Genomic DNA, 14,249 nt, shown 5'->3' with positions numbered 1-14,249 from the left:
AAATGATAGGTGACATGAACAGGGAGAGTCTGAAGATTGGATTGAAAATGAATATGAAGAAGGTGAAAGTTATGTTTGACAGACATGTTTGTTCCTGTCCAGTAAAACAGATGAAAAACTAGAATGTGTTGAATACAAATAGGCTACCTAGGGCAGGCAGGTCAGGCAGACCTAGTCCATGGCAGTAAAATCAGGCAAAGAATAGGAGTGGAATGGAGGGCTTTTGGCAAATAAATTACCTACAGTACATGAAAGATTAACAGTTAACCATTATACCAAAAGAAAACATTATATAATCAGTGTGTCCTTTCTGTTCTGCCTTATGGATCAGAAGCATGAAGCCTAACAAAATCCATGGAACATAAACTCAGAAGTGCTTGAAGAAGAATGGAAAGAATTATATTGGAAACTGCATGGAGGGATAAGAAGAGATCTCCCTAGATAAGGGAACAGATGAATGTAGCGGATATAATCACAACAGTAAAAAAAATAAATAAATAAATTAATAAAAAATGGGTGTGGATAGGTCATGTCCTCTGTAGAACAGATAATGGATGGACAGTGAGGTTAACTAAATGACAGCGGAATGATGGAGTGAGAGGGAGAGGCAGACGGAAGACAAGATGGCAAGATGAAATTAGGAGATCTACTGGGATTGAATGGAACAGGCTAACAGTCAACAGTTCAGAGTAGAAGATGGAAGAGGTCTTTGTCTTGCATTGGACTGACTCAGGATGATGATAATGATGATGATGATGATGATGATGATGTGTAGTAGAACTGATTGGGTGTGAAAATATGCAAACCCATGAAAAGACATCCTACAAGCACCCACTTTGAATGTTTGCCTTAGAATGGGTTTGAGCCTTTGAATTAGGGCACATTCATTGCAAGATGAGCACTCTGCCCATAGAACCACTGCAGTTTCATTTAGGAGAAGTGCCCACCAAATACTGTACCTGCTGTGAAATAGATATGATGATCGGGAAGACAGAGCATTGAACATGGAACTTCTGAGTAGGATGTAGATTTAGTGGTTGAGGATACATGTATAGGTCAGCTGAATACTTTGTGGTAGGCAGGGATTAAAGGCAAGAGGGAGAGAACAACCAAAGCAGTCAGGAAGAAGTGAGGTGAACAAGCTGCAACTTCAGTTTGCTGTCTGTACTCAGTATGACAGGGAGCCCTGTGGTAGAGGAGAATAGGAAAGGTTGATAACTCATGGCATGAAGGTATGGGATTTGTTGTCATTTCCATTACATATTCAAGAGTTCTTATTTTATTCCTACACCATGGCATCAGTTGACATCTGTGGAATGGGGTGAAAGCCATTGCAGGACTGCACAGGCCTGGAGCCTAGTACTGGTAATTTCGGCCAGTCCATCAGTCCTGACCAGGGTGATTACATTGCTCTCCATTGGACACAGCATGAAATATGTTACACGTTAAGAGTATGCATGTGGAATTTGAACTAATTGATGGAAGAGAAGAGAGAGAGAACTCTTAGCAATGTATCTTGAGAGAATTTTATTATCTTTACAGTTGCATTTATCATTTGTACTGCCGAGGCACCATATTTCCAAAAAGAATAATACAGTATTTGAGAATGCTTCGTCGGCAGAAGTGAAGAAGTTGAAGTCGTCGTTGTTTTGCAGCTTAATCCCGATCTGTCTGTCCAAGCAGACCCATTGACCACAGGTAAGCAGTTGCTTCTCTGGGGCCTTTCTACAAGCAGTACTCATACATACAGGAATCCAGTGCCCTGTTTTGGTAGATAGAACCTTACCAGGACCCTTCCCTTGGTAAGGTGTTGGGAAATATGAGAAGGTTTGGCTCCCAGGTGGACACCACAGCTACTGCACCCAGGGTACACAGCACCATTGTGTGTGGGCTCCTCATCAATACCGGAGGCTGAAAGAAAGAAAGGCAGTAGAGACGATAAAATACATTGAAGAAAGTGGAATTAAGTATATGTGGGGGCGCTTACCATCCACTCACCCAATGTAGTGCTGCCCTCGGGTGTCTGCCCTTTCCTCTCTTCCATCCTTCTTTCCTTCCATCCTCTTCTGTCTTTCTTACCTTCATTCTTTCCTTGTCCTTCTGCCTACGGGTGACTTTACACTCCCTCTTCTGTCTTTCTTTTCTTCATTCTTTGTTTTTCCTTCTGCCTGTGGGTGACTACACTGAGTGACAAGCCAAATGATTTCCTGTGCACCAGAAAACCATTTACTATGCTGGGTGGTAACCATATAGCCAAATTTTGGCACCTGGTGGTTTAGTGGGTAATTATTGCGCTTCAGTCGGATTGAGCCGGTGAAGGTTTATATCCAAGGGATGGTTGGGGTTGATTGCTCATGTAATGCCACTCAGGGATGAGTGAGGCTGGTCACTGTCATCTTAAATGTTGAGACCAACTGCCTGGCCCTGGGCTCCTACACTCTTCATGGGGCAATGTAGAATTGGATGATAGATGAATAGATGGATGGATGGGAAATACAGTATACCAGATGGTCTAAGCGAGTGGAATGGGGTGCTTCTGAAAAGCCTAGTATTCCGTCAGATGGCTCCACTGTAGCAGTAAACACATTCCCGCGCTGTTTAAAAAGCATAATTTTATTTGTTAAATATTTACACTGTTGTGTAAAATTGTGAATCATGGTAATGTCATATGCCGTAATATAAATAATACAAATAGAACACGTATATATAACGTATCTTGAATTGTTTATATTTATCATAAACTGAAATTAAAATATCACTGATGGCATGTGATGGCAATCCGCCATTTCAGTGGTCCTATATTATTTAATTTCTGCTACATTTAGTGCAAGTTAGATTCTTAATACATAGTTTGTTCAGAGTGTAAAGTACGCCTAGTGGGTATCTTGACTCATCCAGTCTCTATGTGGGCAGAAATTTAATGTTGAGTAAATACTGGCATTCACCATCATAAATCATCCGGTCTGAGGAACCGTCCCAAAACCAAGATCGTTTACGCGTCATTCTTTGCCCGGTCTCACCGAGGACAGACGACTGTGGAAGGTATACAAGCCAAGACATCGCCTCCAAGTGATCGACAAGATTCACACGGAGTCAAGTTCAGTATTCACGCTTTTATATATATATATATATATATATATATATATATATATATATATAATATATATATATAATGTATATATATATAATGTATATATATATATATATATAGATATATATATATATATATATATATATATATATATATATATATATATATATATATATATATATGCAAGCGTGAGAACACATGACGAGTAAATACTACTGCATCCTCTTAAATGTCTACCCCCAGTTGAGATTGCATCCAGGTCAAGAGGACTGGTATGTGCACAAGCTACTGACTCAGTGTGTGGACAGGTGGCCTGGAGACAGTTCTCACATGACCATACCATTAGGGACTTGCCAAGTGGGGGCAATGTGTGTGAGATATTGATGATAAGATGACCTTAAGGTATTTATTTGGTAGGCACTTGGTGAAATGTAAAAATTAAAATAACCACTAGTTCTCAACAGAAAAAGATAAAACTTCACTGTAACACTTTATTTACAAAAAGCTACAATGATACATATGAATATGACTCACTCATGGTGCAAGGAAGCTGCAGGGGAAGGTCTCTCTCTCTCTCTCTCTCTCTCTCTCTCTCTCAGCTCAACAGTCAGGAACTCACATTACTGAACTATATGTGTTTGTGGGTGTGTCCATTTACGACAGTAATGCAACCAACGTCGGGTACAGGGACATGAGAAATCGGCGTAGCTTAGTTAACAGCTAGAGAGGCAAGATGTGGGAATGACAATCACACAAAGATATCGCTCAGTGAAACACACTGCCTTGTACATAGTCACTTATGAACCAATGACGAATGTTATGAATTTAGCTTGTTTCTACTCTGAGTGAATCCGTGACATTACACGCCATCAAAATAAAATTTTTCCTGGAAACTTGACATCCCTCGTGAAAAAACTTAAACACGGGACTGTCTTGTGGTGCGCATGCGTGAAGGAAGCGAGCAAAATGTTGAATGCCAGTATTTACTCAACATTAAATTTCTGCCCACATAGAAACTGGATGAGTCTAGATACCCACTAGGCGTACTTTACAGTCTGAACAGACAATGCATTAAGAACCAAATTTGCACTAAATGTAGCAGAAATTAAATAATATTGGGTCACTGGAAGGACGGGTTGCCATCACATGCCATCAGTGATATTTTAATTTCCGTTTATGATAAATATAAACACTTCACGATACGTTATATGTACGTGTTCTATTTGTATTATTTATATTTCGGCATATGACATTACCATGATCCACATTTTCACACAACAGTATAGATATTTAACAAAGAAAAATATGCTTTTTAAACAGTGCGGGGAATGTGTTTACTGCAACAGTGGAGCCATCTGGCGGAATACTAGCTTTGAAAGCACCCCATTACACCACAGGAGTTGAAGAGGGCTATGATTATGCCTTTATACAAATTTTAGGGTGACCAGAGTGAGTCCAAATATTACTTTGAGAAATCTGGTTAGTGTAGCTCTTAACCCAGGCTCATGTAGACTTCAACCCAGTGGATTTGCAGGCTTTCAGCAGTAGTGCACTATTTATCTCTCAAGGGATAGGGAAGGAGTTGATGGATGTTTGTATTATCAGGCAGCTATATCAGTACTGCCATGTGAAGGCATACCTCTCCAGCACCAGAAATGTATATGAAATAATAATACATGTAACAAAAGGTAAAAGAGATATCAGAATAGCTCATCAGTGATGTACTGGGTGGTTTAGGACTGGTAAAGGATGTGCAGAGTAGACATTTGCAGTCAGACCAATAAGAAGCATGCTATAAACCTGAGATATCTGTGGCACACCTAATGTCTGACTTGGCTCGTATCTCTGACTGGGGTAAAAATAATCTGGTTGTTTTTAATGCATCAAAGACTCAGTTTTTGCACCTATCAACCCAACAAAATCTTCCACAGGTATACCCATTAATGTTTAATAATACTCAACTTAATCCTGCATCATTGTTGAACATGCTTGGGGTTTCATTTGCTCGGGACATGTCTTGGAAAGATCATATTACATCTCTTGTAAAATCTGCTTCCAAGCGATTAGGTGTGCTAAGCCGACTCCGTTCCTTCTTTGCCCCTGCACAATTGTTGACTCTATACAGGGGTTTTATCCGCCCCTGTGTGGAGTACAACTCTCATGTGTGGGGAGGCTCCCCACATACAGCTCTTCTCAATAGGGTGGAGTCAAAGGCTTTTCGTCTCATTAACTATCCCCCTCTTACTGACTCCCTTCAACCTCTGTCTCTTCGCCGCAATGTTGCATCTTTATCTCTTTTCTATTGCTACTTCAGTGGTCACTGTTCCTCTGAACTGTCTGCATGCATTCCTCCACTTCTACAACGGGCGCGTTGCACCCGTCTAGCAGCAAACTCTCACCCTTTTTCTGTCCAACTCTCTAATGCAAGAGTTAACCGTTACTCCCAGTCCTTCATTTATGCAACAGGTCAACTCTGGAACTGTCTCCCTCTGTCTGTATTTCCTGCTTCCTATAATCTCCAGTCTTTCAAACGCAGTGTGTCCAGGCATCTCGAAATGAATGGATCTTGAATTTGGCTCTCTCTTGTATTTTCTTTTTCTCTTTGAAGGAACAGTTTTGCGGTTGGATTGCCTTTGGTTCCTTCTTCCTCACATTAAAAAAAAAAAAAAAAAAAAAAAAAAAAAAATCAGTCTGAAAAAAGCACAGAACAGTTTAAATAAGGGAAAAATATATAAGGCTATATTTTTGTGTGGTATGGATGACTGAATGTTGTAAGGTGTTTTCATGATGGTAGGGAAGCATGTGTAAAAGTACTGTATAGTTATACCTGAGTGAGTGATTCAATATCAGTGTCAGAGGGATACTAGGGTGTGTGATGTCCCCATGGCTGTTCAGTATATTTGTGTGTGAATGGAGTAGTGAGACAAGTCAGCATTCAAGTTTTGGACAGGGGAGTGAGGCTGGTGATGAGTGGTGAAAGGTGTAATATGTCATCTCTGCTGTGTGCACATGATGCTGTGCTGCTTGATAATGTTGAACAAGGTCTTTGCAGTCTGATGCAGATCTGTGAATCTGTGAGCACCATGGTTGAGTAAAGTAATAGTTGTTGAGAAAGAAGGTGACTCAGTAGTGTGATGTGCAAGTGAATTGAAAGTCTGGTACTGGTGGAATGGTTCTGAGAACCTTTGTGCAGTTTTAAGTGAGAAATGTAACTTATATAAAGAAAGTGTGGAAGAAAGTTGCTCTTGGTGGAAAAAAGATGGCTGGTACCTTTGTGTAGTTTTAGAAGAGAAATGTAATTACATAAAGAAAGTGGAGAGGAAAAAGGTGGCTGGTGCATAAAGGTCCCAGTACAAAACAAAAGATTGTAATATATAGGCTGCTGAAGGATTTCATGAAGGTGTGTTCGAGAAGCTGTAGGGAAAATTCATCAAATATTTTTTAGGTACAAAGATGTTACACCACTTGACTAATAAACTTCTGGCTGTTTTTAGATAAATTACTCATTTCCACTGTGTGGTTTAATAAAGATATGAGCTTTTTCAGAAGTGTCGAATGATGAACTAGGAGTTGAAAGTGAGAAAAAGTTTGGAGGAGAAATGTGGTGTTGAATATAACCTTAACCATCTTACATTTCCAGTACTATAATCTGTCTGTCTCTGTCTCTGTCTCTGTCTGTCTGTCTCTCTCTCTCTCTCTCTCTCTCTCTCTCTCTCTCTCTCTCTTTTTTTTTTTTTTTAGCTGAATCTGGGACGTAGATGGTACCTAAGCTACACAGATACCATGGAACAGACAGGGGAGGGTGAATGGGTTGGTCAGTCATCTGCCCTCATGCCTTCAAAACGTCGCTATACCACTGTCTCCACACTGACCAAGAAGAGCTTTGAACCAGGAGGATTCCTGGTGGATGCGCGACAAGAGGTGGGAGTGACAGAGGCAGAGGGTGGACAGAGTTGGAGCATCATGTGAGTTAGCACTTCATGTGGTATGATTAGCATTTGTTTAGTTTATGTGCAATGCATATTTACTGGCAGTACCACCTGGAAAACGGTTCATAACCTGTCATCCCATTGCTCTAGTATTGCACCTCACATGATTAGAGTACAGTAGTCTCACCCAGTGTCAGGAAAGCTTCCACATTCTGTAAAAAATCAAACTAGGTAAGTTTCAAACAGGATAGAGAAGAAACACTAAGAGCATTCAGATTAGGCTGCCACAGATGTAGCAATCACCAGTGTCAACATAACTATTACCACGACCTTGAAGTCCCATCTTAGTGGCATTATTAAAAACTGTATCCCTAACTTCTCACCACAGATGTAACTCCTGTCAAAGAAAGAAATAGACTAAGACAAGAAAGACACAGCTGACCCTAACAGATAAAGAAAACTTCAAATATTTTGAGCAGCTCTTTCAATGAAGTGATCCAAGCTCAAAAATAAAATGGCTGGAAAAAAATAGTGGACATCCAAGATCATAGAACACATACAGGTAGTTGCAGATTTTGAGAGACAATAACAAGCATCCACACATCTAGAGCTCCATCTCCTATTCCTCTCAGTAAGCCATGAAACCATACTGTTAAATGATGCAATCAGTCCCAGCAATAAGGAGCATTACTAATTCAGTAGATTATAAACATGTAACCCACAAATAATAATTAACATAAAGCTAAAAAATTAAGTCAACAGCAATAAAAAATTAAAGGAGCTCCAAAGCAATAGGACCTGGTTCAGTAACAGATATTGACCAAGAACATCTTGGCCTCTATCCATAAATAACATCATTAAGCTCGTCAACTTTTTGGACTTACAGCCAAATCCCTGATACAGGTATGTCCCGGTTTAACAGTGCTATTGGTTAAGTACAAACCCATTGCTAGGCAGGGTATTGTATATCAGGGTAGATTTATAATGTATAGGGATGCATTTTTGAGCCTTTAGTTCCTCCCCAGCCAAGTCCTAAACCTATCCAAATGAGTCCAAAAACAAGTTTCTAGCTCACCTAAACCCCCAAATAGCTTTTAAACAAGCTAAACTAAGCCTAAAAGCAGTTTATAACTCACCTAAACCCAAAAATAAAATCTGAAAATCATCAAATATAAGTCTGGAAAAAATCAGACGTAGTAAACTGTACCTCAGAAACAATGTTCACCTCATCTATGACTAAAACACATTAATATAAGTCTAAAAACAGCTTATAGGTCAACCTAAACACAAAACTTAAGTCTAAAATATCATCAAAATCGGTAAAAAAAAATTAAACCCATCGTTAAACCGGGGTTTGGCCATGGTTAGGCGGGGTATGGTGGTATTTCTACCCCCATCGCTAATCTGGGGTATTGTATCTAGGGGTATCATATATCGAGGTATACCTGTATTTAGAAGGAGGAAGCAACAGCAGCAGCAGCAGCAGCAGTAGTAGTAGTAGTAGTATTAACTGTAGTAGTAGTAGTTGTAGTAGTAGTAATAGTAGTAGTAGTAGTAGCCCCAAGTTCATCTTAAATGCATAACCCAGTGGACTCCAGGCTCAAGTTGATCATTCAGGTACTGATAGGGCAGTAAAAAAGGTACTACAGGTAGTGAGTGAGTTTGAAGGTGGGAGGATGCTTGGTAAGTTAAGAAGGTGGATGGATTAGAACATCTATTTATCTGTCTATATACCTAGGCTGCTTCCCCCAAAGAAAGGGAGGTAGCTGAGACAGGACTACACTATCTATCTATCTATTGCCAGACACCTTAATCCCTTATATGGGGTGGCCACAAACAAAATGCCTCCATGTCACCCTGTCCCCCACCATTTCACTGCCCTGCTCCCAATTCACACACCCCCACGCTCATATACCTCCCCACTCCATCTCTCCACCTCATTCTTTGCCTTCCCCTCCCTCTCTCCCCCTCCACCTCACTCACATACACTCTCCTCATCAGTCTCTCACTCTGCATCCTCTCCACATAGCCAAACCACCTCAGTGTGTTTCTCCTGCCACCTTCTATCACATCCACATCCACACCACAGTGCTTCTTCACATCCTCATTTGTCAGTCTGTTTCTCCATGTGACTCCACAGGCTCTTCTCAAATAACTCTTTCCACTGCTGTCACTCTTGACTTGTGTCCTTCCAACAACATCCAAGCTTCACTTCCATACACCAGAGTTGGTATCATAATACTGTCATGTAATTTTACTTTTCCATTTCCATGCTGACTTCCCTGTTTCTTATCACTGCCCTCAGGGAGCTAGCAACCTTTCTTCCTTGTTGCACCCTTTCAAGCACTTCACCCTCCAAACTTCCATCCTTACTCATCACACTGCCCAAGTACTTAAACATACTCACATTTTCCATTTCCTCATCATCCAACCTCACTGTACACACACTGACTTCACCTTTCTCAAAGACCATAACTTTACTCTTCCCTACATTCACTTTTAAATTCCGTTTCTTACACACACTCCCAAACTCATCCACCAAGCCTTGCAGCTTCCCTTCATCTTCACCTTACAACACATTATCATCTGCAAACAACAGTACTGGGAGTTTCCAAACACTGCCCTCTCTCATTAGGGCCACTCCATTATCCACTGCCCTACCTTATACCACTTTTATTACCCCATCCATATACAGATTAAACAACCATGGAGACATAACACATCCCTGTTTAAACCCATCCTTCAAGTAGGAAAACTTACTCAGTTCACAATCCACACACACTACAGCCTTAGCACCCTCATACATACTCTTCACAGCATTCAGCAACTTCCCATCTACTCCATATATTCTTATTATTTTCCACAATCTTTGTCTATCCACCCTGTTATATGCTTTCTCCAAATCCATGAAGGCCGCATACAACTTCCTTCCCTATTCTAGACACTTTTCCACTAAAGATCTAAGAATGAATATCTGATTTACACAACCTTTTCCCTTCCTAAAGCCTCCCTGTTCTTCTCCAACTAATTCCTCTGTTATTTCCCTAACTCTGTCAATAAGTATCCAACCGTATACTTTTCCTCTTACACTAAGAAGACAAATGCCCCTATGATTACCACACACTTCTTTTTCCCCTTCCTTTTTGTACAAGGGAATAATTATGCCTGACGTCCAATCATCCAGGACTTTACGTTCCTCCCGGGCCAATCTTCACATCATCCACATCCATTGCTTCAGCATTTCACCACACACTCCAGCAGTTCCTGGGGCTTTCCCCATTTTGACTTTCTTCTTTGTTTCCACAACTTTCATCCTACTGATTTTTCCTGTCTTCTCACTTCCCTCCTTCTCCCAGCCATTCCCCAGCCACTTATACTCACATTACTTTAATTTTCTATGTTCAGCAATTCATTAAAGTGTTCTCTCCATCTGCTCACTTTTTCTCCCTTCTCCACTAGTAATCTGCCACTTTTATCTTTTACTCCCCTACTAACTTCATTGTCACCCTGTCTGACTCTCTTTACCTTTTTGCAGAACATTTTCTTACATTCCCTCCACTTTACACTCAAATTCCTTCCAAATTCCTCATCCACCCTCTTCTTCTTAATCTCTCTTACTTAATCTTTTCACCTCTCTCCTTCTTTCTACATATAACTCTCCCTTCCATCTCTCAACTTCTTCCAGGCCCCTATTTCTCATCCATTCAATATATGCTTTCTTCTTTTGTACCACAGCCTGTCTCACCTCTTCATTCCACCTTGCTGTTCCTTGCAACCCTTTTTATCTTCTCTTTACTCCACACACACATATTTCCTCTGTGAATATCATGCACATACCTTCTACGTCCCCCATCTGCACCAGTTCATATTTACCCAATTGTGCCTCCACTCTCTCACTCAATTTACTCATCCACACACACACTTTTATTCATATCTTAGCCCCAAGGGGAGAAGGGACATATCCTCACCACACCACACTGCGCGACGGTCAACTGCGTAGTGCAATCAGCGACATCTGCAACAGGGCCCAACAGCAGAGCTGGTTTACCCCTGCCACATCATATTGGACCCATTCCCTTACCCGCATCTGACCTGATCAGCTGATCAGACCTAATGCGGGAGAATATCCCCTCTGGGCTGTGTCACCATGTATTCATTCACAATTTCTCTCCAATCACTCCTGTCATGCACAGCCATTCTTCCCTGCTCAGCAGACATCCCTCTCTCATCTAACGCACTCTTCAGCTGTCCATCCATCCTATTCGTGGTCTTCCTCTCAGCCTTACACCTCTCACATCCAATCCAGTTATCAGTTTCACCAATTGCTATTCTCTCCATATGCCCAAACCATCGCAACACTCTCTGCTCAACTCGATCAGCCATGTCTCGCATAATGCCAGTTCTCCTTTGCACTTCATCATTTCTTACTCGATCTGTACGCGTCACTCCGCATGTACTCTTCAGATACCTCATCTCCATTATATTCAAACTTTTCTTCTCTGCTGCACCCATATTCCATGTTTCAGCCCCATATAATGCAGTCAGTACCACTACACACTCATACAGCCTTCTTTTTACATCCATTCTATGCGAACGACATCTAAACACTTTTTTTCCATTCCTCCCAGCACCTTTCCTACTTCATTCATTCAGAACTTCATTTCTACATCTCTTCTTCCATCCACAGCAACATGTGACCCTAAATACTTAAAACACTCTGCCTCCTCAAGCACCTCACGATTCAAAACTACAATATATTTATTCTCCTACCATCTGCCAACCTCGTACACTTCATTACTTTACTCTTACTCTCATGTGCTCTCAGTTTCCTCCTTTTACACATCCTTCCAAACTCCTCTACCAACTATCTCAATCTCTCCTCCGAATCAGTCACCAGTGCTGTATCATCGCAAACGGCAGCTGATACAGATTCCACTCTCTGCCGTCAACATTCACCAGACCCAGACCTCCATCTAACACTCTCACATTCACCTCCCTTACAACACCATCCATATAATTATTAAACAACCAAGGCGACATCACACATCCCTGCCGCAGCACCACTCTCACAGGAAACCAATCACTCAGAGTATATCCTGCTCGTGCACAGTCTCTGCTATTTACATAAAGTCTTTTCACTCCTTTTAACAAACTACCATCAAGTCCATACAACATCAAAGCAGTCCACAAAGCCTCCCTGTCATTTTTATCATAAGCTTTCTCTAAATCCATGAACATCTAAAACACATCCTTACCTTTCGCTAAATACTTTTCACACACCTGTCTCATAGCAAACACCTGCTCCATGCATTTCCTCCATCTCCTAAAGCCATACTGCTCATCACCAGTCACTTTGTCTGTACCCTCTCTAAGTCACTTAATTAACACTCTTCCATACACCATACTGACAGCACTCAACAGACTTATACCCCTAAAGCTAATACATTTATACTTATCACCCTTACGTTTATACAGTGGAACCACACAAGCACATGCCCAGTCAATCGGCACCATATCTCTCACAAGACACACATTCAGCAGTCTTAGTAGCCACTCAACAATAGTCACTCCACCACTTTCAGGCATTCCACAGCATACCCATCCATACCTGCAGCTTTCCCTGCTTTCATCTCCTTTACTGTCTCCTGCACTTCCTCCATCATGATCAAAGAATCATTTAACTCTCCCAACACATTTATTCCTTACATCCTTCCATCTGCCACAGTCTCAGCCTCCCTTTTCTCCTCTACATTTAACAGTCATTCAAAATACTCCACCCATCTCTTCCATACTGCATCCACCCCAGTTAACATCCTTCCATCCTCTGCTTTTACTCGCTCTTCCTTCCCAGACTCTGCCTTTTGCACCCTTTTCACCTCCTTCCAACACATTTTCTTATTCTGTTGAAAATTCTCAGTCAGCCACCTACCCCACCTCTCATCTGCTGCCACTTTGGCATCACGCACAGCCCTTCTCACCTTATTCGTCTTTTCCTTATACCTCTTATATGACACCTGATCCTTCCTCTGCAGCCACATTTCATATGCATGTCTTTTCTCAGCCACAGCCGTACTTACTTCCTCGCACCACCTGACACTTCCCTTCCTTACACCACCACCCACTCGTCTCACACCACGCACTCTTAACCCCTTAAACGCGGATCGTCGCATTTGCAACGGTCGGCCCAAAGGACAGGACGGCGGATCGTCACGTTTGCGATTTGAGTAAATTTTGAATAACCACGGGCAAGCAGGCTCCAGCTGGTATTGTCTATCAGTACCACCACCCTCTAGCTACAATTAGCATACTTTACCTTTGTACTACTGACCTCAGTTGTTGCCAAATATCGCGTTTTCCCCCCGTCCCCCCCCCACCACGGCCCGGTCAGCCTGGCTGTGATACATGGCAGCGCTCTGAGCACTCAGAACTGTAAATCTGCGCTCTCCTCTCACAAGCAGTTTATGCTACTAGGAAACGCTTGTTTCCCCAGTTGTAACACTAGCTTTTTTTCTCACGGTTTGCCTCTGTTTAGCGTCAGTTTACTGCAGGCTTTCAAAGTGAGATTATGGCGAGTTCTAGCTCTTCCCAGTCAGTGCAAGCGGCCGACAGGAACGAGAATAAAGTGGCGGACGTAAGGCAGAATAAAAAGCGCGCCGTGGTGATCTTTTGGGAAGTAATATGATTGAAAATAATGTAGTATACCTGTTTTTAGCTGTGAAAATGGAAATGTTTGTTGAGTGACGAGAAGACCGCCGCCACAGTGCATGTCGGCCGTATGCTCCGTGGATTTTAGCCTTATTTTCAGTGCTTATTGTACAAATACGGATTCCTAACTACCTTTACGTTGTAGTATAAAGTTTACTGTGACAGAATGAGGCTGTGGTAGAGGGGAAACCGGGTTGCTGGAGGTGTGAAAGTGAAGATTTGGTTACCCAACTTTGCAAGTCTCCACAAGTCCTTGGGTAGTCCACGAAGGCTCAACACCTGTCTCTGGAGAAAGCTGAATGTAAGTACTATCTGTCATACCAAGTATAATGTTCTAGGGTTAATCTCTGATTTTTGGCGAATATTTTCCTACAGGTACTCAGACCGCGCTACAACCCCGCCACTCGGGGGGGAACGACTGTACACAGCCGCGTTTTAGGGGTTAAACAACTGCCAATCCCCATCCACACTGCCATTTTCCTGATCTTTCACTACCTTCCACTCATCTTTCAATTTCTCCTGAT

At 41.7% G+C, this 14,249-nt stretch overlaps 1 protein-coding gene across 1 annotated transcript in view; it reads left to right on the top strand.

Moving 5' to 3' along the window:
- LOC145393722 (uncharacterized) overlaps nt 1–14,249 on the top strand; it is an 848,279-nt gene that overhangs the window by 313,339 nt on the left and 520,691 nt on the right. Inside the window, exon 39 of the mRNA XM_080267765.1 lies at nt 6,862–7,056. Within this exon, the coding sequence (XP_080123891.1) occupies nt 6,862–7,056 (195 nt within the window). The remainder of the gene's footprint in view (nt 1–6,861; nt 7,057–14,249) is intronic.

The sequence above is a fragment of the Coenobita brevimanus genome, chromosome 25 (assembly GCF_032717465.1).
Source record: "Coenobita brevimanus isolate Jiangsu-jjx chromosome 25, ASM3271746v2, whole genome shotgun sequence".
Taxonomy (NCBI): domain Eukaryota; kingdom Metazoa; phylum Arthropoda; class Malacostraca; order Decapoda; family Coenobitidae; genus Coenobita; species Coenobita brevimanus.
The sequence above is the reverse complement of the archived record's forward strand: the minus strand, read 5'-3'. Positions and strand labels throughout refer to the sequence as shown.